At 41.1% G+C, this 26,327-nt stretch overlaps 1 protein-coding gene across 1 annotated transcript in view; it reads left to right on the forward strand.

Annotated features, from left to right (window-relative positions):
- Nucleotides 1-1,044: 1,044 nt before the first annotated feature.
- LOC122564573 (glyoxylate reductase/hydroxypyruvate reductase-like) overlaps nucleotides 1,045-26,327 on the forward strand; it is a 36,993-nt gene continuing 11,710 nt past the window's right edge. Inside the window, exons 1-6 of the mRNA XM_043719675.1 lie at nucleotides 1,045-1,230; nucleotides 10,993-11,123; nucleotides 12,551-12,623; nucleotides 16,854-16,970; nucleotides 18,532-18,620; nucleotides 25,154-25,258. Coding sequence (XP_043575610.1) covers nucleotides 1,070-1,230; nucleotides 10,993-11,123; nucleotides 12,551-12,623; nucleotides 16,854-16,970; nucleotides 18,532-18,620; nucleotides 25,154-25,258 — 676 coding nt within the window. The 5' untranslated portion in view covers nucleotides 1,045-1,069. The remainder of the gene's footprint in view (nucleotides 1,231-10,992; nucleotides 11,124-12,550; nucleotides 12,624-16,853; nucleotides 16,971-18,531; nucleotides 18,621-25,153; nucleotides 25,259-26,327) is intronic.

Below are 26,327 nucleotides of genomic sequence, written 5' to 3' on the forward strand. Positions count from 1 at the left end.
CTAGCTTCACCCCTCATATGTTTCACCCACTTTGTGTTTTTTTTAATTAAAACACTTTTCATGGAATGAATGATGCTGAATTTGGAAGTAAGAGGTCGGAGGGGGGTGATGGAGGTGCTTCTATTTGACCCTGGTTCACCAAGAGCCTATTTGTCACACAGAGCTGCTTGTCCAGACAGTATCCAGGGTGGACTGGCTAAATCAAACATTCTTCCACATCCGGCAGAGAGTTTCCTCCACATCCAAACACGTCAGCTACTGTGGAGAAACGTTGATTCTCCTGCTCCTCGGATGCAGCCTGGCCTGTTGTGCTTTTCCAGCACCACACTCTTGATTCCAACCTCATCTACTGTGTCCATTGCTCTCGATGTGATCTCCTCTACATTGGGGAGGTAGAATGCCAACTTGTGGAACGTTTCAGAGAACACCTCCAGGACACATGCACCAAACAACCCCACTGCCCTGTGGCCCACCACTTCAACTCCCCCTCCCACTCCACCAAGGACATGCAAATCCTGGGCCTCCTCCACCACCAAATCCTAGCCATCTGATGCCTGCAGGAAGAACGCTTCATCTTCTGCTTTGGGAGCCGGCACCCACACATCAACGTGGATTTCACCAGTTTCTTCATCTCTCCTCTCCCTACCTCATCCCAGATCTAACCCTCCAAATGGTCACCGCCCTCTTGAAATGTCCTACCTGTCCATCTTCCTTTTCACCTATCCTCCACACTCTGCTCCATCCTGTTACCATCACCGCCTCACGGCCTTCCCAACTACTTTCCCCTCCAGCCCTACCCATATCCCTATTTATCACCCAGCCCCTTCCCCCCAATATTCCTGATTTGGGGTTTATACCTGAAACGTCGGCTCTCCTGCTCCTTGGATGCTGTCTGACCTGCTGTGCTTTTCCAGCCCCACACTTGATCGACTCTGATCGCCAGCATCTGCAGTCCTCACTTTCAACATTGGTCAGAATGGGAGCCTCCCCTTGTTTGAATGAACTGTAAAGCCCCGTTAAGAGGTCTCAAAGTCCCTGTTTGATTTGGCAGCACTTTAAGCAGGCAGGCATGTGGCTTCGGGGCTTCAGCCGCGGCATCCTGACAGAGCTGAGCCGAGCTGCGACCAGTGAAGCGGGGCACACCATGCAGAGGAACCGGCCCCTGGCGAAGGTGTTTGTGAGCCGGCGGGTCCCACAGGAAGCGCTGAACCTGCTCCGAGACTCGGGCATGTGAGTGTTTTCATTACTACAGGATTCCTGGTCCAGAAAAAAAATGTCAATGCCACTTATTTATTCAGATACTTTATAACCTTCATTGGTCAACTCTAACCTAACTCGCCAGCTACCTTATACTTAGGCTGTAAAAATTGAAATAGTTTAAATTAGGAGACATCCTTGGTACAGAGCAGGTGTTGATCAGCAGAGCAAGATACCCCAGCCCCTCAGTTCCAGAAAGCAAAGAACATTGGAGAGATCAAGATTGATTGCGTCTTTAAATTAAAGTTGTTTATTTGCTTTCTCATAAAGAAAATTGAAAGAATTCTTTTCCTTACCTGGGATGACTCTTCCCTAATCTCGAAGTTATTAACTATTAGAATTCTAATGGGCCATCTATTGCAGCAAAATTTAAATGTGCTAGAATATACAGCGAGTGTTTACATGGGTCAGGGAAGAGAAAGATCGTTTTGAAATGTTTAGGCGCTACTATCTCCCGCGGTAACTCAATCCAACATAAATCTGTTAGAGAAATGTTTGCAGCGCAGTTTCAGTTGAGCGAAGTCGGCTCACAGATGTAATTAGACATAGGGACATGCACGATCCCCGTGGAAAGGGTGTCTCAGGCTAGTTAGAGTCCGTTAGAAAACGGAGTCTTACAAACTGAATAGTGATGGCGTGCTGTAGTTATCAACACGATATCTAGAAAACTAGCCAGAACTCCTAACCCTGATCGTTGTTCAATGACCCTCTGCCGTGATATACCTGATGTCAAATAGTGTGGTCAATGGAGGGAAGGTTGATAAGACCCTTCATCAGGTCTGGGGACAAGGAAGGGAGCACATAAGTAATTAGAGAGGCGGGGCATGGGACTAGGGAGAGGGGGGTGGTGGGGAAGGATGAGTGGGATGGTGTTAGGTGGTTGCAGATGGGGTAATCATGACGGGTTGGTGGGGAGGGATGGAGCTGATAGGTGAAGAGGAAGAAGGACAGGTTAGGTCAAGTCAGGGAGGCGGGAAGTACAGGGAGGACAGGACATGGGATGAAGCTAGGGGATGAAGAGATCTTAAAGCCGGTGAACTCTATGTTGAGGCTGTTGGGCTGTAAACTCCCAAAGCGAAATATAAGGTGTTGTTCACCCAGTTTGTGCTTGACCTCACTTTGATAGTGGAGGAGGCCCAGGATGAACATGTTGCTAGGGGAGTGGGAGGGGGTTGTTGAAATGGATGGCAACTGGAAGATTTTGTTGTTTGGTGCACTCCACACGCACCAATCAACACAGACTCAGAGATTGGTTCGCAGAGCAGGTTTTCTTTGGTTAAAGGTAGGTTAAATTTAGATTGATACCTGGGATGAATGGGTTGTCTTATGACAATAGATTGGACAGGCTGAACCTGTTTCTACTGGAGCTTAGAGAAGAGTGAGGAATGACCTGATTAAAGTATTTAAGATCCTGAGCAGTCTTGACAAGGTGGACAAAATTGGAAAAGGATGTGAAATAAAAACAAAAATGACTGGAAAACCTGGAAGACTGGAAAGGTCTGGCAGCATCTGTAGAGAGAAAGCACTTAATTCTTTGGGTCCAGTGACCCTTCTTCAGAACAATTCTGAAGAACTATTTTAAAATTAGGATTCACACTTTTAGGATCAAGGTGAGGAGAACTGCATTATGAAGTTGAAGGCATGTACTGTACCTTTAGATTAGATTGAGATTACCTACAGTGTGGAAACAGCCCTTTGGCCCAACAAGTCCACACTGACCCTCCAAAGAGTTACCTACCCAGACCCATTCCCCTATCACGGCCAATTAGCATGGCCAATTCACCTGACCTGCACATCTTTGGAATGTGGGAAGAAACTGGAGCATCCAGAGGAAACCCAAGCAAACTCCACGCAGACAGTCATCCGAGGCTGGAATTGAACCCGGGTGTCTGGTGCTGCGAGACAGCAATGCTAACCACTGAGCCACCATGCCACTCCTTAAGAGAGAGTGAATGCTGCTCTGAACTGAGATCTTACAGGCGTGTGTGTATATGACTAGATGGCAGTCCCAGAGTGTACTAGAAAATTGAAAATATGTAACATTTGGCTGTAAAATGGATACCTGAGTTTTGGTTGCTGTTTTGACAACAATTCAAATTTAACCAGTTTAAATTATGTCCCAGGATACAAAAGCCAAATTGAGTTTGAATTTATTGTTTGGCCAACATCAAACCAATGAGACAATCTGATATAAAGATGTGGGCATTTTGAAAATTGGTTATAGAGCAACTGCCATCGAGACAGACCCAAGAAACTAGGAAACAATCGTCATGAAAAGGTACCTTTTCATATGAAACATACTCGCAGTAAAAAGCAAGCAGACAACCCAGTAAATTTAGCAGCCCGGAAGAATGACATCACAGAAGACAACAGAGGCTGTGTGGTTTTGAAATAAAGTGGATATAATTTTAATAATTGCAACAGCATATTGTTATAGAGTTGGAGACAGGTAAGAAGTAGTTAAGAGAAAGGGGGCTTAGAGTTGTAAATAATTGTTCTTTAATGTTCATTTTTAGAGTTAAAAAATAAATTGATGCTGTTTTCTTTAAATAGTGGAATTTTGGATTTCTCTGTCACTCATATTTTAACAGATTACGAGGTGAAGTGAGCTTTAATTAACAGAGGGGTTCACTACAATGTTGTAACATCTGTTTCCTTTCAGAAGGTTTTCTGACTTTGAAACTCTGTGTTAGATGATAGTAGAAGCAGAATCATTGAATATTTTTAAGACAGAGGTAGATAAATTCTTGTTCGGCAAGGGAATCAAAGGTAATCAAGATGGATGGGAACATGGAATTTGGAACACAAGCAGAATGGCCATGATCTTATTGAATGCTGGAGCAAGCTTGAGGAGCTGAAGGATCTAGTTCTGTTCCAATTTCATATGTTTGTGTGTACACTGGCATCCAGATGCTCTCATATTCTGAAAACACAACATATCACATTTGCTGTAATTCTTTAATGTGTTTAATTAAATTTGATTACTTTAATTACCCATTTTAAATCTTTCATTCCTTGTTTAGATAAGAATTCTGTCAAAGGTGTCGAGAATCACAAATTTTATGCACGGTCAAAAAAGTGCATAAAGTACACCCAGCAACTATGTACGAACCAGTCAATTTATCCTTGGTGGTGGAGAAACTTTAAAAGCTAACACTTTAATAATCTCTTGGAACAAATATAGATCAATTAAGGAAAGTTAACACAAATCTGTTAAAGGTAAATTGTGAGCCCCTGAATTATTTTCTGTTCTGATTAGGTAACAGAAGGTTAATGCGGAAAATGCAGCTGATTTGATAACGTGCTGCATCAGCAAAGTTAGAGCCGATGGGAAGAAAAGAGTCAATAGCAGCAGTGACACAAAGTTGACTGAATAACAGGAAATTCAGTTGTAGTGAAGAATTGTTTTTCAGACTGGAGGAAGCTATATCATGGGAGAGGGAGTCCCTCAGGGTCCATGTTAGGACCATTGCTTTGCTTGATATTTATAATTGACCAAGACTTGGATATACAAAACTTGGAAGCTTTGGGAATCCTATGCTTTATGAATAGAGTATCAAAACAAGGAAATCACGGAATATTTTGTCCAGATCTGAGCACTATATGTGAACGTTGTAGAGAAGTTTCAGAAAAAAAATGTAGGGACTACAGTTAGCTGATCAAACAGACCAGTTGTTTTAAACGCATCGTTATCTCTCAAATAGCAATTATCTTCCTTTGTTACTTATCCTGGATTCCACTGATTGAGGTGAAATTTCTTCGGGCTCTTTTAAAGAAAAGGACATTCTCCACAAATTAAACCCTACTTAAAATCCATGTTACAAGCCATGTATTCCTGCACTTCACAAGTGGGTTGCCACATTGTGAAAAAACAAGAGTTCTCCCATATTTCATCAGAATGTCCCATTCTCATGATGTACCACAGTTAATCAATGACAGTTCAATTAATGGGTTATCAACTGCATCAATTCAAAGTGCTTCAGATGAACTTTGACTTTATTCTTCAAGTGCAACTTGATACTGGTTTGAAATAAAATAGATAAAATCTTTAAAATCTTCTTTTGGATTAGAAGTTAAACCTCACTGATAGATACAAAGCAGTGTTATCCCTTTATTTATCCACTGGGCACATGTTTAATTAGGAATCCAGATGTGGATAATTGCCACACAGAAATAGAAATTGAGTAAAGACATCGTTGTTGGGCATGTACTCATTGACGCAAGCTTTGTTGTCTGGCCTGCCCTGGGTATCTTTATGGATTTCTCCAATAGGTTAGTTTCATCTTTATCTTCAAGCAAAGTCCCAGCATTATGTGAGGTCGATGGCCCTATGTTATCTGAGAATTTTGGAGTTCAAATTAATGATTAGGCCTGAGCAGACAAGTTGTGTTTGGGGTTAAGAGGTGTGTGTTGAGAATTGGGTGCAATAGTGAGGGGTTTGATTGAAGCATGGAGCATACAGGAATTATGATGGAGGCCCATAGACTTCTAGCAGACATCCTCTGTTCCTAGCACCAGTTTGTTTTTGGGGAGGGGTGTAATGAAAGTTTTAGGCCCCTTTTATAGAATAAATTTATAATAAACATGCATCTATGTCACTTCTAGTGGGACAGAGACAATTCAACAATGTCATTTCAGTCTGCCCTATCTGTGCAATTCCTGTTTAAAACACTGCTTTTGAGATTTGTATACCATCTGTATTCAGCCCTTCCTGCCTTGAAACTGCATAATGTCAGTGACAGGGAAGAGCAGGATAATTATATTTTCTTTTTCTACACCTAATACATATACCAGAGGTGCAACAAAATTTGAGCTGAAAATGTATTGCTGGAAAAGCACAGCAGGTCAGGCAGCATCCAGGCAACTTGCGGAACGTTTCAGAGAACACCTCTGGGACACCCGGACCAACCAACCCAACCATCCCGTGGCTCAACACTTCAACTCCCCCTCCCACTCCACCAAGGACATGCAGGTCCTTGGACTCCACCATCGCCAGATCATAGCAACACAACAGCTCCTTTAACCTACTGCGAATCCTCTTGCAACGATGCCTTCCTTATGCCCAACCCCCAAGTCCCTCCTCCCTACCTTTTATCTTAGCCTGCTGGACACACTTTCCTCATTCCTGAAGAAGGGCTCATGCCCGAAACGTCGATTCTCCTGCTCCTTGGATGCTGCCTGACCAGCTGTGCTTTTCCAGCAACACATTTTCAGCTTTAATCTCCAGCATCTGCAGTCCTCACTTTCTCCTGCAACAAAGTTTCCCAGCATGCTCTGGCTACCGTCCCTGCACTGGCATACACCTGGTAGGGGCTCGCACTTTGACGAATGTGCAGAACCAAACAAGCTGTGTTCCTCAACACCTTTTAGGAAAGGGAATAGTTTTCAATCATAATATTTGCAATGGTCCTGGATCTCCCACAGATAACTGTAGTCCTGTAGGCAAGAGGAGTGGGCACTTGAGGGTGGAAGGAGTGCCAACTGCCCCTCAGCAAAGGTCTGAGGAATGTGAGGCTGATGCCCAGTAATAATAGTATCCTGTTTGTTCTGCATTGTTACATTTGGCCTATGCCTACTCCACAGGATACCAACTCTGCACAGTTATTTTAATGTCAAAGCTTTACAGAACATGCAGAGGAGATTAGTGACCAAACAGGTAGATGAGAGTAAACCAGTTGATGTGGTGTATATGGATTTCAGCAAGGCTTTCGATAAGGTTCCCCACAGTAGGCTATTATACAAAATGCGGAGGAATGGGATTGTGGGAGACATAGCAGTTTGGATCAGTAATTGGCTCGCTGAAAGAAAACAGAGGGTTATAGTTGATGGAACATGTTCATCTTGGTGTCCAGTTACTAGCGGCGTACTACAAGGGTTGGTGATGCGTCCATTCTGTTCGTCATTTTTATAAATGACCTGGATGAGGGCTTAGAAGGGTGGGTTAGTAAATTTGCGGATGACACTAAGGTCAGTGGAGTTGTGGATAGTGACGAAGGATGTAGCAGGTTGCAGAGAGACATAGATAGGATGCAGAGCTGGGCTGAGAGGTGGCAAATGGAGTTTAGTATGGACAAGTGTGAGGTGATACACTTTGGCCGGAGTAATCGGAATGCAAAGTACTGGGCTAATGGTAGGATTCTTGGGAGTGCAGATGAGCAGAGAGATCTTGGTGTCCATGTACACAGATCCCTGAAAGTTGCCACCTAGATTGACAGGGTTGTTAAGACGGCATACAGTGTTTTGGCCTTTATTAATAGAGGGATTGAGTTCTGGAACCAGGAGGTTATGCTGCAGCTGTACAAAGCTCTGGTACGGCCACACTTGGAGTATTGTGTACAGTTCTGGTCACCGCATTATAAGAAGGATGTAGAAGCTTTGGAAAGGATGCAGAGGAGATTTACTAGGATGTTGCCTGGTATGGAAGGAATGTCTTACGAGGAAAGGCTGAGGGCCTTGAGGCTGTTCTCGTTAGAGAGAAGAAGGTTGAGAGGTGACCTAATAGAGACATACAAGATAATCAGAGGGTTAGATAGGGTGGACAGGGAGACCTTTTTCCAAGTATGGGGACGGTAAACGCGAGAGGACACAACTTTAAAGTGAGGGGAGATAGGTATAAGACAGATGTCAGAGGTAGTTTCTTTACTCAGAGAGTAGTAAGGGTATGGAATGCTTTGCCTGCATCAGTAGTAGATGCGCCAAGTTTAAGTGTATTTAAGTCGTCATTGGACAGGCAAATAGACGTACATGGAATAATGTAGTTGGGATGGGCTTCAGATTAGTATGACAGGGCAGCGCAACATCGAGGGCCGAAAGGCCTGTACTGCGCTGTAATGTTCTATAATAGTACTATAGATGAGGTAGGTCAATTGTGTGAAAGAATTGGAGAAACTGACATTGTTCTCTGTGAAGCAGAACAAGTTAAGAGAAGATTTGATTGAAATGTTCAAAATCATTCATGGTTTTTGATTGGTTAACTAATACTTCAGTGACAGAGAGGTTGTTAACCAAAAAACATTGACAAGGTTATTTACCACTGGTGACATGAAGGAAGAAAAATGTACACTGTGAATTGTTATGATCTGTAGTGCATTGCCTACCTGAACAGATGTTGGAAACTGATTCAATAATAACTGATAAAAAGAATTGGAGAACTGATTGAAGGGGAAACATTTGCAGGGGAAAAGACAGGGCAGTGCAGTGATTTGGATAGATCTTTCAAAAAACCAGCACAGTTAAAATGGTTGATTGGGCTTCTTTAGTGCTTCATCATTCTATAATTCTATGAAATGGGTGTACATCTGGCTACAAAGAGGGCATGAAAATGTAGGAAGAAAGACATGCATACAAAAATAAAGTAAGAGAATTAAAGTTAAATTGCAAAAGCAGAAAATCTGAAATAATAACTGGAACTGCAAAGAATAGATAACATAGGAGGAGGGCGAGACCCTCCTTTTTAATTTGCTCTGCTTTCAAATAGATCATGGTTAATCATCTACCTCATGACCATTTCCCCCCACTACTACCATCTCCTTTGATGTCATAAGTATCCAGAAAACTAGCCTTCCCTGTCTTGGATGTATTCAGAGGAAGCTCAGTTATCGGAGTAAAGAATTCCAAATATTCACTATCCTCTAAGTCAATAAAATCTTCCTCATCTTAGTTCCAAATGGCATGCCCCTTATTCTGAGATTGCCTCCCCTGGTTCTATATGCATTTACCCTTTCTAGCCCTGAAAAAGAATTGTGTAGGTTTCAACCAAATCAGGTCTCTCTCTTTGAAACTCTCAAGAGGATGCAGGTCCAGTCTCCTCACAGGATAGCCCCATCATCTCAGGAACCATTCTGGTGCACTCTATTTCCCGCCCTCTATGACAAGATTATACTTCCTTGGGTAATGGGTCCAAAATGTATGAAATACTTGTGCAGTCTCACCAACCTTCTAAGCAATTGATGTAAGACATCTTTACATTTACATTCAAATCCTCTTGTGATAAAGGCCATCCTACCATTATTTTCCTTCTTGATTGTTTGTTACCCAAGATGTAAACTTTAAATAACTCATGAACAAGTTCACCCAAGTCCTATCTTCACATCTGTACTTTCCAATCTCACACATACTTCCATTCCTCTGATCACTTATTCACATCATATTCTATCAACCATGTTCTTTCCTATTTACTCAGCTTGTTCAAATCACCATGCAATCTCTTTGCACCATTTTCTCAACACACATTCCCACCAAGATTTGTTAGCTGCAAACTTGGAAGTAGTATATGTGGTCCCCCACATCCCAATCATTGTAATGATTGCAAACAGCTGGGATACAAGCACTGATCCTTGCAGTACCGCGCCCCACCACCCCCCAACCCACTCATCACAAAGCACTAAATGAGAATGACTTGTTTATTCCTACTCTTTTCATTATCATATTTTTGATCCATGCCAGTAGATTACCCCCTTTCCCATGTGTTCCAATCTTGTTTACTAATCTTCTGTTTGGGATCTTATGAGCCTTCTGAAAAACCAAATACACCACATCCACTCGTTCCACTTATCTGCTCGATTGGTGTAACAGCCTCAGAAATCTCAACAGTCTTGTCAAGTATAATTCTCCTTTGCATAAATCCATGTTGACTGTCTAATCAGATTATTGTTTTATAAGTGTCTACTTATCACATTCTTTATCATGAATTCTAGTATTGTCTGTCATCAGGCTAATGTGTCCAATGGTGCCTCATTTTCCCTCTCACTCCTTTCTTAAATGGTGATGTTGTATTTGCAACCTTCCAACCTGTGGGCACTACTCCCGAATCTATAAAGTTTGAAATAATATCAATGCGTCCACTATTTCTACAACTACTGGATAACTATTTCAATGCCCTAGGATAAAATTTGGGAATTTTTCAACTTTTGGTTCTGTTAAATCCTCTAAACTTAATTATTTTCAATATCTCGATCTAACTAGATAATATCCTGGAAAACATTCATTGTTTTATTATTTCTGGAAAATAACCTCAACACAGTTCTATCAAAACTCAGGCACAATTCTCATGCCTTCACCCCTTCTGATATAATCTTCCATTAGTCTTAGTTTTCATGAACACACTTGAAGATGTTTCAAAGTACTGAAGTATGGAGTATTTTTGAATTGTAGCTGAAAAATGTGTTGCTGGAAAAGTGCAGCAGGTCAGGCAGCATCCAAGGAGCAGGAGGATCGACGTGTCGTGCTTAAGCCCTTCTTCAGGAATGCTTCAGGATTGTTGCCCGAAACATCGATTCTCCTGCTCCTTGGATGCTGCCTGACCTGCTGCGCTTTTCCAGCAATACATTTTTCAGCTTTGATCTCCAGCATCTGCAGTCCTCACTTTCTCCTATTTTTGAATTGTAGTCATTGTCATAATAATAGAAGAAACAATGTTCCACACACAGCAAGATTATGACTGTATAATTTGGTTTTGGGTGTTGTATGGGAATGAACATTGGTCAGAACACTGAGGAAAACTCAAATGGTGCCATGGGACATCTTTATATCTACCTCAGAGGGGTCAAGGTTTTAACATCTGAACTGAAAAATGCACCCCCATCAGTACTGAGAAGATTCATCACTGCACTGATTTTTAAATGTAGGTTGTGTATTCAGTATGAAGTAGAACTTGAGCATAACTCTGATTCAAAGGCTACCGCTGATCTACAGTAAACACTAATAGGTTCATTTTGTGTATTTTTTAAATTTCAGCTGTGATATTAAGCACTGGGATTCTGATGACCTTGTACCTCGCACAGATCTGTTAAAAGGGGTTGCTGGAGTAGATGGATTATACTGTTTATTGACCGAGAAAATAGATAAGGAACTTTTAGATACTGCAGGTACAATTTTATATAATTTCTATAATGAATCTTTGTTAAATTTAAAAGACTGAAGTAAGTAATTACTTTTATTTAGAATTCAAGGAGCATTTTGATACAATGCCTGAGAGACTAATAACTTTTAAAAAGAAATTTGAACTTCTGGTATGGCTGGCATGACAAGATTTCAAGTTTGAAGAATGTTGCTGTGAAAGCAAAATAGATTAAGCACTATTACAGTCGACAAATCATACTTTCAAGAACAGAACAGAAACTGCCCCTTTTATGTTTACCACATCTGAAAAATGCCACTTTAAAGTTAAGATTTATGCTAACTTTTATGTAAGCATTCAATTCTCCTGGAACCATTCCAAAGTAATTCTTAGCACCTAAGAGTTTATTTTCATTCTTTTCCTTTCCCAGCCCGGTAACCTTTAATCATAAGCTTTCACAATGAATGTTTTCCAGGATATTATCTTCTTAACTCAAGAATCTTCCATTCTCATTGATTTTAATCCTTGAAAATTTGGTCTTTTTGTCCAGAATACCATAATATTTTGGAGTAGAATTGGGCCATTCGGCCCATTGAGTTTGTTCAGCCATTCAATCATGCCTGATATGTTTCTCAACCCCATTCTCCTGCCTTCTCCCCATACATTTCAATCCCCTTATAGTTAAGAACCTATCTATCTCATTCTTAAATACACTCAATGACTTGGCCTCCTGAGCCTCCAAATGCAAACTCCCATCCCCATACCTGCATAATGACCCATAGAGATGGTACTTAGCCCATAGCAAAAGTGGTCAATGACAAGCATCCAGCCCAGTAGATTTCTCTGTATGAGTTAGTGGAGTTTGAGTAAGGTGGCCTTCCCTCCTTAATGCCCCATCATGGCTCATCAGCAGGACCCAAACAAGTAACATCCTTTTTCTGATCTTCATGAGAACCCTGGTTTGCATGCTATTCCAGATCCAGTGCTGTAATCTCTTAATGTGCCTTGCTGCAGTTTCAGTTCGTGCCTCCACTCCATGCTAGAGAACGGTCAGCCTACATTTCACTGGCACCTCTCTGATGTGGGACTTTGCGTTGTTGAGGGAGTCATTCAGTTGTCAATTTGCATGTTTAAGCGTTGCAAAGCAGCTGTCTCCACCCACCCCAACCCTGAATTTTTAATTGAGGTGTAGAGACGATGGCACTCCATTAAATCCAGCTTTAGAACTCACATGCCCAGAACAGAAGTCTGAAATAGATCATGAATTCATAACCTCCCAACTCTCAGGCAGAAATTTTGCCACTAAGCCAAGTCTTTTGCAACTTTCCTTAGAAGCTTGAAATTTAATAATAGATGCTATAATATAGAATGAAATTCTATCCAGTATAAGATGAAAACTTTTTAATTCTTACCAAGTTAGCTTGGTTTCATTTTAAGATTATTCTCCTAATACAGGACCCAACTTGAAAGTTATCAGCACCATGTCTGTGGGGTTCGATCATCTTTCTCTCGAAGAAATTAAAAAAAGGTAAAATATTAAAAATAAAATGTCAGTGTTATTCATTTTGTACAACACAACACCCTCAAAAACTTAACTTTTTATGCAGAATATAGTATCTAAGAAACTATAGTGCAATGTACAATATTATTGTCTGAAGATAATTTTCCTTATTTAGAAGTATCTACATTCTTGACAAGTGTATAATTTTGAACTGAGTAACACAGTGGATTGTAACAAGCTTTTCATCTCTGAGACTTGGATTCAATGACAGGAGGAGGAGACTGTTTAACTACTTCCACCTTTTCCATCACTTATTGAGGTCACAGCTAGTCTTAGCTCCATACAACTACCTCTGCCCCATACCTCTTCAAAGCTTTGCTTAACAGAAACCTATCAATCTCCAATCTAAAATTAACAATGGAGCTAGCATCAATTCACCATTTTCACAAGAGATTTTCAAATTTGCAGTGGCATTTTTGTGAAAGGAATGTTTACTAGCCTCATTCCTGGAAGGTCTGGCTGTAATTTTTAAACTCTTCCCTCAGAGATGTTCACAGTTCTAGACTTACCAATTAATCAAACAGAGAATATAGGTTCCCTTTATCAGTTCCCTTTAATATCATAAAAGTCCATTAGACTGCTGATTAACCTTCTAATTTCAGGGAGTACAACCCTAGATTTTGTCATGCCTCATAATTTAAACCTTTGAGTTCATGTATCATTCTGGTAAATCGATGCTCCACAGCCCCCAAAACTAAAATATCTTCCCAAAGGTGTAGTTCCCAGAACTGCTCACTGTTCTCTATTTGTGGCTTTGAATAGCTATAGTATGACTTCAATGACCTTGTATTTTTGTCCTCTAGACACAAATTTCAGCATTCCATTGACCTTTTGATTATTTTCTGTACCAGTTAGTGATATTTCAATTTTTCTGACCATTTATTCCTGGGATGTGGACATCAGTGGCCAGAACAGCATTTATTGCACATGGAAAGGTGATGGTGAGTCATCTTCTTGAACTACTGGAGTCTTACTGAGTGTAAGTACTTCCATTGTGCTGTCAGGAAGGGAGTTACAGGATTTTAACCCAGGAGTGGTGAAGGAATGGTGATATAGTTCCGAGTCAGGACTTGGAGGAGAACTTATAGCTGATTTGTTACCATTTTTCTTCTAGATCATAGAGGCAATAAGCTTGGAAGTTGTTGTCGAAGGAACTGCATGCATCTTATGAATTATACATACTGCTTTATTCAGTGTTGAACGGAATGAATGCTGAGGTAGTGGATGGGGTGCCAATCAAACAGGCTGTCTTATCCTGAATGGGGTCAAGCTTTTTGAATGTGTTAGATTTGTACTCATCCAGACAGGTATTCCATCACAATCCTGCCTTGTATGGCAGACTGGTACTGGGGAGTCAAGAGGTGAGTTACTTCCTACAAAATTCCTCATCTGATAACTGCTCTTGTAATCATAGCGTTTATGTGGCTATTTCAGTTTCTGGTGAATGGCAACTCCCAGAGTGGTGATGGTGGAAGGTCCAGTAGTGGTAGTGCTGGTATGCTTTCTTTTATTGGTCAGGGAAGTGTTTTTAGATTCTCTGTTGTTGGAGACATTCATTGTTTGGCACTGATATGTTGTGAATGTTACTTGCCCTTTATCAGTAAATCGTCTTGCTACACATGGACACAGGCTGTTTCAGTACACAAGGAGGTGCAAATGATGTTGAATATTTGGCAATAAATAATAAACATTCCCACTTCTAGCCATTATGAAAGAAGAAGGTGTTTGTTGAAGCAGCTGCAGATGGGCTGAGCCTAAGACAGTCCCCTGAGGAACTCCTTTATTTTAGATTTGCCTTCAAACAGCAGAGAACAAAGAACAGTACAGCCCTTTGTTTAAGAAGGGCGACAGGAATAATCTGGGAAATTACAGATCGGTGTACCTTATGTCTGTGGCAGAGAAATTATTGGAGAAGATTCTTAGGGATAGGATTTGGTAAAATATGGGCTTATTAGTTATAGGCAGCATGGCTTTGAGTGGGGAAGATCATGCCTCACATAATTGATTGAGTTTTTTGAGGAAGTGATAAAAATGAGGGCAGGGCAGAAGATGTTGTCATTGTGGACTATAGAAAGGCCTTTGACAAGGTCTCTCATATCAGGCTGATATAAAAGGTGAAGTCACATGGAATCTGCAGTGAGCTGGTAAGGTGGATACAGAACTGGCTTTGTTACAAAAGACAGACAGTGGCAGTGGAAGGGTGATTTTCTGACTGGAGATCTGTGACCAGTAGTGTTCTACAGGGTTAATGCAGGGACATCCCTGTTGTTTGTAATATAAGTAAATGATTTGGAGACAATATCGGTAGCCTGATTAGTAAGTTTGACAAAAGCACAAAGATTGCAGGAGCTGCAGATAGTGAGGAGGATTGCAAGACGATACAGCAGGACATAGATAGGCTGGTGACTTGGGCAGAGAAATGGCAAATGGAGTTTAAATTGGACAAATGCGAGATGATGCATTTTGAAAGATCTAATACCAAGCAAATGGAGGAATCTTTAGTGGCATCAACATACAACAGGATCAAGGTGTACGGTTCCACAGTTCCCTAAAAGTAGCAATACAAGTGGATAAGGTGGTCAAGAAGACACATTGAGTCATAGAGATGTACAGCACAAAAGCAGACTCTTTGGTCCAACTCATCCAGGCTGACGAGATATCCTAAATTAATCTAGACCCATTTGCCAGCATTTGGCCATTATCCCTCTAAACTCTTCCTATTCATATACCCATTCAGAAGTCTTTTAAATGTTGTAATCCTACCAGCCTTCAGCATCTTCTCTGGCAGCTCATTCCATACGTGCACCATCCTCTTGAAAAAGTCATCCCTTAGGTCCGTTTTAAATGTCTTCTCATATTAAATCTATGGACTTCAGTCAGGCGTTTGACAAGGTTCCTCATGGTAGACTGGTTAACAAGGTTAGATCTCATGGAATACAGGGAGAACTAGCCATTTGGACATAGAACTGGCTCAAAGATAGAAGACACAGGGTGGTGGTGGAGGGTTGCTTTTCTGACTGGAGGCCTGTTACCAGTGGTGTGTCACAAGGATCGGTGTTGGGTCCACTGCTTTTCATCATTTATATAAATGATTTGGATGTGAACATAGGAGGTATAGTTGACACCAAAATTGGAGTTGTAATGGACAGCGAAGAAGGTTACCTCAGTACAACGGGATCTTGATCAGCTGGGACAATGGGCTGAGGAGTGACAGATGAAGTTTAATTTTGATAAATGTGAGCTGTGGCATTTTGGAAAAGCAAATCAGAGTAGAACTTATACACCTAATGGTAAGGTCCTAGGGAGTGTTGCTGAACAAAGACCCCTTCGAGTGCAGGTTCATAGTTCATTGAAAGTGGAGTCATAGGTAAATAGGATAGTGAAGAAGGTATTTGGTATGCTTTCTTTTATTGGTCAGAGCACTGAGTATATGAGTTGGAAAGTCATGTTATGGTTGTACAGGACATTATATGACACTTTTGGAATATTGCATGTAATTCTGGTCTCATTCCTATCGGAAGGATGTTGTGAAACTTGAAAGGGCTCAGAAAATATTTACGTGGATGTTGCTAGGGTTGGATGTCATATGACTCAGACTCCATGACTGTATAACTGCGGATGCTGGAAATCAGAAGCAAAAACAGAAATTGCTGGAAAACACAGGAGTCTGACAGCATCTGTGGAGAGAGAAAGCAGAATTAACATTTCAGGTCCAGTGACCCTTCTTCAGAACACTCACAGACTCTGACTCATGGCCACTGGGTTTTTGAATCACAAACTTGTTCCTCACATAAGTCTGTTTGTCATGTTCCTGTTTCTTCCCAGCAACCCCACATCCCTTGACTCTTTGATTTATCCTGACATCACTGTGCATTCAATGAGATGAAAAGTTTTGGGTTTGCCTTTCTTCATCAGTCTCAAGTAATGTTTGCTTGAAAACTTGGTGTAGCAGAAGTGTTATTCACCGCTGAGTAACAGGATCTATTTGATGTAATTTGAACTTCTAAACAGTCTGAGAATAATGAACAAAGGATATTTCCTACTGCACTAATTGCTTGGTCTCTGGTTTCTAGGTGTGCGACAAAAACTTAAATTTGTAAAATAGAATTCAACACAAGTTTGAATTTTATGCAGTGACATGAACATTGAGCCTGTTGCAAAGTGGAATATTAATTTCCATATTTCCTGTGTTTGAAGGGGAATTCGAGTGGGCTATACTCCTGATGTCCTGACCAATGCCTCCGCTGAACTCACTGTCGCCTTGCTCCTGGCAACATCTCGTCGACTGATGGAGGCAGTAGCTGAAGCCAAAAAGTAAACTGACTTTTGTTGTCTGAAATTTTCTGAATTGGAGGACTTAATATTCAAAGCAAAAGTGATCACATTTAGTCTTGTGCAGTTACTGTGTCAATTGTAAATATGATAACCTGTGTCCATTTCGGAAAAGGGATTTGCTTTGTCCTTCCATATATTATAGTTCTTAGAGGCAAAGGCAAAAATTTATTTTCAATATTTGCTTTTCCTTTTTTTCATGCAGAAGGCTTGATTGTACTGACTTGTTACCATTGTATGAACTGTAGAAATGCAATTATTTTGAAGTCTTTTTACTCTATTGGTTTTCAAGTCTTGTTAAAGCAAAATCTCATTTGGATATTTAAGATTAATACTGCACCCTGCTACGATCCCAGTTGATGGTAAAACTGGACAAGTGAAATCCCAAAATGAAACCTAGCTTGATAGACTATAAATTTTATTTTTCATTTTGTTTACCATGAAGGTCAATTCTGAAATTATTTGCAAGAGGCTGCCAATATACTTTCAACAGAAGAACATAAAAGTTTAGAACACAAAGAAAAACTAAACTATAATACACTAGACAAAAACTATTGGAACAATCTCCTCATAAATATCAGAAAGAACAATTACTCTTTTACCCAGATAATACTTTAACAGACACTCATCCTCAATGAAGAGTCAGTCCTATTGCCATTCTAAAGCTTCTTGCTCAAATAGTATCGCTGTAATTAACATGAGGTGTTCTGCCTGTCTGGAAATATTTCTAGAGGAGAGCAAAAACAATCTTTAAAAATTCTACTTGCTTTCTTTGTTTCAGCTCTTTGCTGGACATACTGTTCTGTATGTCCTCATTACCAAACCAACAAAAGTAATGCCTGTTGACTTGGCTCCACCAAAAACTGTATTCGAAGGATATATGATAAAAACACTGAGGCACTGAGCTGTACACAACCACTGTTGTGTGGAAATTTTAACTAGCTGAGTCCCTATTTAGACTCTGCTAAATTAGATCTCGCAGAGTGAAGCAGGAGTCAGGGCTGTTCCAATTGGGCCAAAAGTACATTGATCCAGATCCAGCAGGAGTGCTCCTCTACAATGCCTCCTTACACATGATAGGGCCTCCAGGTGTACTTCACCACAAACTATGAATTACCTTTGAACCATTGACAATGTGGCAAACATCTGTTATTCTGGAAAAAGGCCACTTGACCCAAAATGTTAACTCTGATCTTTCTCCACAGATGCTGCCAGACCTGCTGATATTTTCCAGCAATTTCTGTTTTTGTTTCTGATTTCCAACAGCTGCAGATCTTTCGGTTTTTTACCTGGTATTAGCAGATCCATTGATGTAAATGTGATTGGGACCCAATCCCACACTGACCTCAGGCCTACCTGTAGAGGCATGCGGATTAAAAGCAGACTCTGATCACTTTCTAGCCCTATGTATTTTAACAGCTCAAAGTTTATATGTTAGAATAGTTCTTTTATTTTGATTCAAAATGTTCTGTTTGAAATATAGATTTGTGTTGATTTGATCTAAGCTGTCATGCTCCAATAACTGAATTCTTTCTACTTCCAGTGGTGGCTGGGGCACGTGGACACCCATGTGGCTTTGTGGTTATGGACTGTCAGACAGCACTGTGGGCATCGTTGGACTGGGAAGAATAGGTGAGTCATTAATCACAAGATAATTATGGACAAATAAAGATAATTTGGCCCACCTTAAATTGAACTTCACAGAAAGCAGAAGAAAATCCACAGGATTAATGTTCCTTCACATTTGCAATTGTTGGGTGCAGGATGGTGTTGCTGGGAGGATGGACACAAGTCTCTTCCCAGTCCCTAGGCCAAGAATAATGGATCACACAGGGAGGAACAATTGAGTCTTAAGCCCAACAAAGAATAATAATTATGTAGGAATAACCAATTTAGACTGAAAATTCAATCGGAAGTTGGAAAACAAGTAATTTTTAAGAAAATCTTTGTTAATAAAGGTACATGCATTTCTCCTTCACTATACGCAGACTCATTGGAAGGTCTCATTTAAAAACATAAAACTCCAGGAGGGGTTTCAGTGTGAAGACTAAATTCCTCTCAAACTCCAGAACATCTTGTCTACATTTTACTGAAGTACTTGCAGATTTAGATAAATGTAATAACCATGTTGATTGTTAGATCTGAATGCTGTATTTATTTGTACCCCAATCACTGTTACTGGAAAGAACTTGATGCAGCTGTGCTGAGACTGGACTCTAACATATTTCAGGTATATTTTCTAATCCTGATGCTTTTAAGAATGGAAGGGACTTCACTTGAGCTGTGCACTTTAAGGGGCATTCCAAAACCACTGAATAATTTTGGCATCTGAAAAGTGCATGCACACCTCTGATAGGAAGTGTACCGGACACGATTTTGGCAAAGGGGTTTGTGCATGCACATCAAATTATCACCTGACAGCTTATAGATCAGGCAGGTTAAAATGTCAGGCAATCTGCAATACTGAATCACTGCTCACTTCCATGCTCTGGTAACAAAGTATCTTTAACTTCCACAGCTGACGCCCCGAGGTTAAATGAGATGAAGGATCCCTTACCCTTATGAGTGCTAGTTACAAACTAGCAGCTGAATTATTTCTCTTTTGGCTCCTGGCACCATTCAACCCAGTTTTGAAGCTTTCTTATACTGTATTTGACTAAGGTTTGAGTAGTCTACATCAAGAGATCTGGCTGATACTAAAGTGCTTCTCTGTTTGTTTAAAAATTTAAACTAAAACTAGTTGCTTCCTGACAAGGGCTTCATCTATGAATTAAATGTGACTACTAGAATGAAGAGAGGCCATGTAAAACAGGACAAGTTGCTAAAAAAGGAAGGAGGAGAAAGCAGGAAGCCATATCCACTCAGGGTCTTGAGGGATTAATTACCTTAGCTGCACTTCAGTAAGGCTTGATGTTTGAGATGTTTTTGGTTCAACTTTCAAAATGCACAAGGACAGCTGGCAAATTAGGCGGGGAAAATTGCCAAATTGTCTCAGAAGGATGGATCACAGGGACAACCAAACAGAAAAGAGTTTTGCCCAATTCAGAAACTGAAAAAGTTTGAAAGGAGATGCTACACCAATCAAAAGTTGCTTCTCCCTTGCATTTGCTGCTGATGGGAGTGAAACAGCCTCTGTTAGAGAAGGTGGGTAGCAGCGATAAACGAGGCTCAGTGAGGGTAAGGTGGAGCAGGTTGGCTGGGCAAAGCCAAGGCCAGTGACTCTGCTGCCAGAGTGTCCAGAGAAACTGCTGGGTGAGGCCACAGCAGGAGCAGACAGTTTTCCAAGTGGGTTCAAAGATGGGAGGCTCACAAGAATGGTAAGGGAGAAATTAGTGGCTACAAAGGGGAGAGAAGGGCAGACACCCTTGGGAACAAAGGGAAAATGTGGCCAGAAACTAGTGGCTGTTTAAAACTTAAAGTGTCATGTAATTATCTCCTTGCAATTTAATGAGTTTTATTATGAAACTGATTACCTCTTTATCTGTTTACTGGGTGTGGATGAGGAGCAAGGGAAAGAAAGGGAATGCATTTTCATTTTGAAGACGACCATCCACTATCTCCACCTGTCTAAACCTGCCTTACTTTCTTACTATATCTGCATTATCACTTATCATACTTGGGAAAGTGATGGCCTAGTGGCAATGTCACTCAACTATTAATCCAAAGAGCCAGGTAATTGAGAACCTGGGTTTGAATCCCATCTTGGCGGAAAGTGGAATTTAAATTAAGTTTTAAAAAATCTGGCATTAAGGTCCTAAGAATGACCATGAGCCCATTGTCGAGAAAAACCCATCTGGTTCTCTAATGCTATTTAGGGAAAAAAACTGCCATCCTTACCTGGTCTGGCTTATATGCGACTCCAGACCCACAGCAAAATGTGGTTGACTCTTAACTGCCCTGTGGGTAATTAGGGATGGGCAATAAATTCTGGCCTAACCAGCAATGCCGTCATCCATGAAGGACTTAAAATGTAGTATCTGTGTGGGGCTGTTATATCTCAAAGCAGACATGTGATATACTTTTGAGAACATGCTCGCCAATGTCATTTCCATACCATAGCACATGACCTTATGGTATAATGCTAGCAATGTCCATTTATTGAACTTAGACCTCTTGCAGCATGACACGTTGAGGGCAGTGCACTACAGCACATTGAATTGCTTAGTTTCAGCCCAGACATGCAAGTGCTTGTGATTGTAATGCTCATATCTAAATACCAAGAGCTGTATTAAACGTTCACTGAATTATCCAAGTCTGCACAACCCATATTTCATTAGTGTTAAATATTGCAGCAGGTATCACGTCATACCACCCCCATGTCCAGGTTTTGTACCAATATCTTCAAGACTGAATTGGGGCACAGTCAGCCCAAAAAGCATCCACACCACTCAAAGCGACAGAATGTGTTCTAGATAATCCACATGAGTCAGCTCTAATCACAGTTTGTTAATCTGGGTACTGTTTACTCGCAGCCTCATAACTTAGGCATTTTAGGTCTGTGTCAATTTGCTCTTCAACAGATTTCACAGGTAAACCATGCACAATTGAAGACCTATTGAAGGATTCAGTGGTTGAATTGGGTAGGTCATCTGGAGATGTGCAGAGCATGAATGGTGTTGGTAGGGAGGTAGTAATGGACCATCGGGTTGTGAAGGGATGACCCTTTAGAACTGAGATGAGGAGGAATTTCTTCAGCTAGAGGATGGTTAATCTGTGGGACTATTGCTGCAGCAGGCTGTGGAGTGTATTTAAGACAGAGATAGATAGCTCTTGATTAATCAGGGGCTCAAGGGTTACCAAGAGAAGGCAGGGGAATGGGGTTGAGAAACATATCGGGTCATGATCAAATGGTGGAACAGATTCAATGGGCAGAATGGCTTAATTTTGCTTTTATATCTTATATTCTTATGGTTAAGACCCCATTTGGGACTACATACTATCATGAGAGAAATGTTTGGGAAGGACTTTCTGTGCTTTAACTTACTTTGTACTCCAGTAGCCTCCAATCAAATCTGAAGAGAAGAAAGGGAGAGACGGTTAGGATATCAGGTCGGCATGGACAAGTTCGACCAAAGGGTCTGTTTCCATGCTGTACACCTCTATGACTCTATAACTGAATAGACTGAAGCTGTTTTCCAGGGTTGGAGGATTTGAGCAATAGGAAGAGGCTGAATAGGCTGGGGCCGCTTTCCATAGGGCATCAGAGGCTGAAGGATGATCTTATTGGAAGTTTACAAAATCATGAGGGGCATTGATAGGGTGAATAGCCAAGGCCTTTTCCCAGTGTAGTGGAGTCTAAAACCAGAGAGCATAGATTTAAGGTGAGAGGGAAAGGTTTAAAAGGTACCTAAGGGGCACTTTTTCACGCAGAGAGTGATGCATGTATGGAATGAGCTGTCAGAGGAAGTGGTGCAGGCTGGTACAATTACAACATTTAAAGGCATATAGATGGTGTATGAATAGGAAGGGTTTAGAGTGATTTGGGCCAAATACTGGCAAAAGGGACTTGATTAATTTAGGATGTCTGGTTGGCATGGACGAATTGGATCAAAGTGTCTGTCTCTATGCTATACAGCTCTGTGATTATGACTCCAAAACTCACAACTGGACAATTGTCACATGGGTCCCTGGTCCTGACAAAATTTAATTTGACATGTCGTACTTGGTCAATGACTACTTAGATCCATAACAAACAGCCAAGCTACATGGCAATCAAGATGGCCTATGCAGTGGATTAGCTAGACTGGACATTGACCATTCAGATTGACAGGTTACTTGCTAATAGGCCCATCATCTTCCCTCGGGATATAGGCCATTATTATTAGAGCCATCTTTCCACAGCTGTCTAAGCACTGCTTTGAATAGTGGCATCTCGAGCCACAATTAACTACAATGGAAGTAGTGATATCAATCATCTTATGTTGCATTACATTGGATGCCGTAGGTATACTGCTGGAGACGACCACCCAGTCTGGAAATGCAGAAGATGGAGTGCAAATTCTGTGCAAAACCCTTTGTGGAATTGGTGATCAATACTCCCATATTCCTTGACATTATGTACAGTCTTTGAAGTACAACAAGCATTTGGTTATATACCCATTGAGCTTCTTCTAAGTTCTGATCTGACTCCATTACAGCAGAACCAGTGTTCAATCTTGTACTCTTGTGAACTGATTTCTCTGCACTCATATTAGTTTCTACAAACATAAGCCCAGTGTCAGACTGTGTGCAGATCCCTGCTTCTCCAGCCTTTATAATATATGCAGTGCCATCTCTGAGTGGGTGATTGAATTTAAAAGTGAGTCATTAGTATTTCTTCATCCTTTCTGCTTTTTTCCTCTTCCACCTCTAACTGAGAAATGTTTAGTTCTTGGGTATCTGGAATGAAAAGGGCTCAAGCATTGAGGTGAGAGGAGAGAGGAAAGTAATGAGGGCATGCTTCATCATCTGCCACTTGTGAATCAGTACAGATTGTGGGGTAAAAGATTAGGTGTGGATATCATCAATGATTTCAGCCCTACTGGTTATGTCAGGGTTAAAACACACTGGCATACTCCTCCAGTTCTTTCCTACTGCCATCTTCTCCTGCAAAAAAAGGGAATTATATCCGTGAGGGTCCTGCAGTTGTTAGGGTGATGAAGCCATCACAGTTAAATAGCTACCTGTTTGTATGAGCTGTGAACCATAAGTGTAAGCTATGCACCAGTGATAAATGTGTTGGGGTGAGGTAAAGAATTGAGTATTAAAGCTGAGTACTGATTGATAAAAATTATTGGATGGATAATGGAAGAGAGTATTTCAAGATGTGAATTTGGTTAGTGATGCAGCTGCATTGTCATTTGAATGTGAATTTACTCATCTTGACAAATCATCAAAAATCATGAGACTTATTTCTGCACTGCATGCTTGTGGAGCAACACTCCTGGCACAGTCGCCCACTGATTCTCTCACTGCATCCTGAGCATATATATGTGAGAGACTCTCCGACAGATACAAGATGTCTCTCCTTCTTTCCACTTCTTGAACAAAGACCTACAGTGCGTCGTCAGAAATTCTGGGCAATTTCTCTCTCACTTGTTCACCCATTGTTCAAAAAAATCATCACAGTCTAGATGCATTTTTGAAAGAACTCCCACCACTTACAGTCATAGAGATGTACAGCCTGGAAACAGACCCTTCGGTCTAACTCGTCCATGCCAACCAGATATTCTAACCTAATCCAGTCCCATTTGCTAGCACTTGCCCCATAATCCTCTAAACCCTTCCTATTCAACCTAAACAGATGCTTTTTAAATGCTGCAATTGTATCAGCCTCCACCATTTCCTCTGGCAGCTTATTCCACACATGCACCAACCTCTGCATGAAAAAGTTGCCCCTTAGGTCCCTTTTATATCTTTCCCCTCTCACCCTAAACCTATGCCCTCTAGTTCTGGACTCCCTCACCCCAGGGAAAAGACTTTGTCTATTTATCCTATCCATGCCCCTCATGATTTTATAAACTTCCATAAGGCCACCCCTCAGCCTCTGATGCTCCAGGGAAAACAGCTCCAGCCTATTCAGCCTCTCCCTATTGCTCAAATCCTCCAACCTTGGCCACATCCTTGTAAATCTTGCAACCACAATGCACTTGTCTTTTAGTAATGCTAACCAATTGTGATAGCAAGGCTCCTCACTGATATGTGTCCCCAAAAAACATTGTTAATAATACTAGTTGCCCACTGTAATGATTTAAACATCAAGCAGTGTCAATTAACATACTGACTGCAATGCAATGAATGCCCTTCCAATCAAACAGTACCCATCTCACAACCAAACAGCCTCCATGATCTCCTGCACAGACTCTCTGCAATCAAAATTATTTGTGGATTTGGTGTAATTAATGTAAACTCTGAAAAGGATATGCTCTCTCACACGTCCAGTGGGGTTGTTACTTGTGTAATTTCAAAGTACTGAAATAAACGTGGAAGTTCTGACTAGGAATTGATGATGAGTTATTGCATTTGGTCAGCCTGGGTCAATGGTTATCCAAGATCTTTATCCTCACTGTACCCGAAGATGTCACACTTTCTTGGTTCTCCATGTGTGCAATCCCTCAGGAGGTCAGACCATATTTGAAAGAATTTTAATGTCTGGATGGGTTGACACTTATTTTGTCTCTCCAAAGGTTTTGCTGTTGCACAACGTTTGAAGCCATTTGGTGTGAAGAAATTCCTGTATACGGATTATGAGCCCAAGCCGGAGGCTGCTGCAGAGATACAGGCTGAGTATGGTGAGGGACCCGTGACAACTGGCTATTCAGCCTTTAATAAGTGGCAAAATGTTTGAGGGTATCAGTGATAATTTGAGAATGTATTTGTCACATTACGGTGATTGTGAAGCTGCTGGGTTAATATAAAAATCCAACTGATTCAGTCATACCCTTTAGGCTGGGAAGCTGGCTGTCCTTACTGTGTGTTCCCAATTCCATGTCAATGTGCTCCAGAAGACATCTCATCCTTTAAAAAGAATGCAATATAGAAAGCAGATCCATCCACCACTCTCCAAAGTATCACTAAGCCTGGAGAATAAATGCTGACCTACTGGAGAGACAAATATCCTGAAAATGATTTTGTTTTTGAAAAAGCTTCACTACAGTTTCAAGCCTTTTTTTGTATAAGCAATAGAAAAACCATGTATACGTACACAGTGAAAATGTCATTGCTAGCATGTGTTCCTCAGATAGCAGCCACCAATTTAATATGAGAATGAAAGTCAGCCACTGATTTGCAGCCTGAAACCTATGACCAGTCAAAGTCACTGTTTGATTGACCTCACTTGCTTAGAAGTAGCTCCATTTAATTGGCTTCCTCTGTTGAAAGGCCAGATTCACATCTATAAGTCACAATTATATTCCACGTTGCAGGCTAACTGAAGCACTGTCACTGTGTTTAATAATGTCTGCAAAAGATTGATTACGGAACAATCATAGAATTGTAGAAGAGGACAAGTCAGAGGACTTCATTTGCCCTATAGTGCTGGATTTAGTGCTCATAGTGGGGACTTGCCCAAAAGGAAAGGGGTTTGCACAATTCTGCTTCAGCAATCAGTGAGACCTGGAATACATCTTGTCAGCAACAGCCAATTAATTCTCAACAAAGCCTTGTTAAGGATGGCTGCCTACCCCCAATAGTGGGGGGAGTCACCTCTGTGGACCATGGTGCTCAAATGTGGTGTACAAATATGCAGCATTTCCCCACATCCCAAACCCCCTTGGCCAACTGGGTGATACTCCATGTAGTGAAGTGTCCCCCCAAGTGCTGATAAAATGCCAGGAGATGCCCTTTATTGGGAAGAGTTTT

This window comes from Chiloscyllium plagiosum, chromosome 2 (genome assembly GCF_004010195.1).
Source record: "Chiloscyllium plagiosum isolate BGI_BamShark_2017 chromosome 2, ASM401019v2, whole genome shotgun sequence".
Classification (NCBI taxonomy): Eukaryota; Metazoa; Chordata; class Chondrichthyes; order Orectolobiformes; family Hemiscylliidae; genus Chiloscyllium; species Chiloscyllium plagiosum.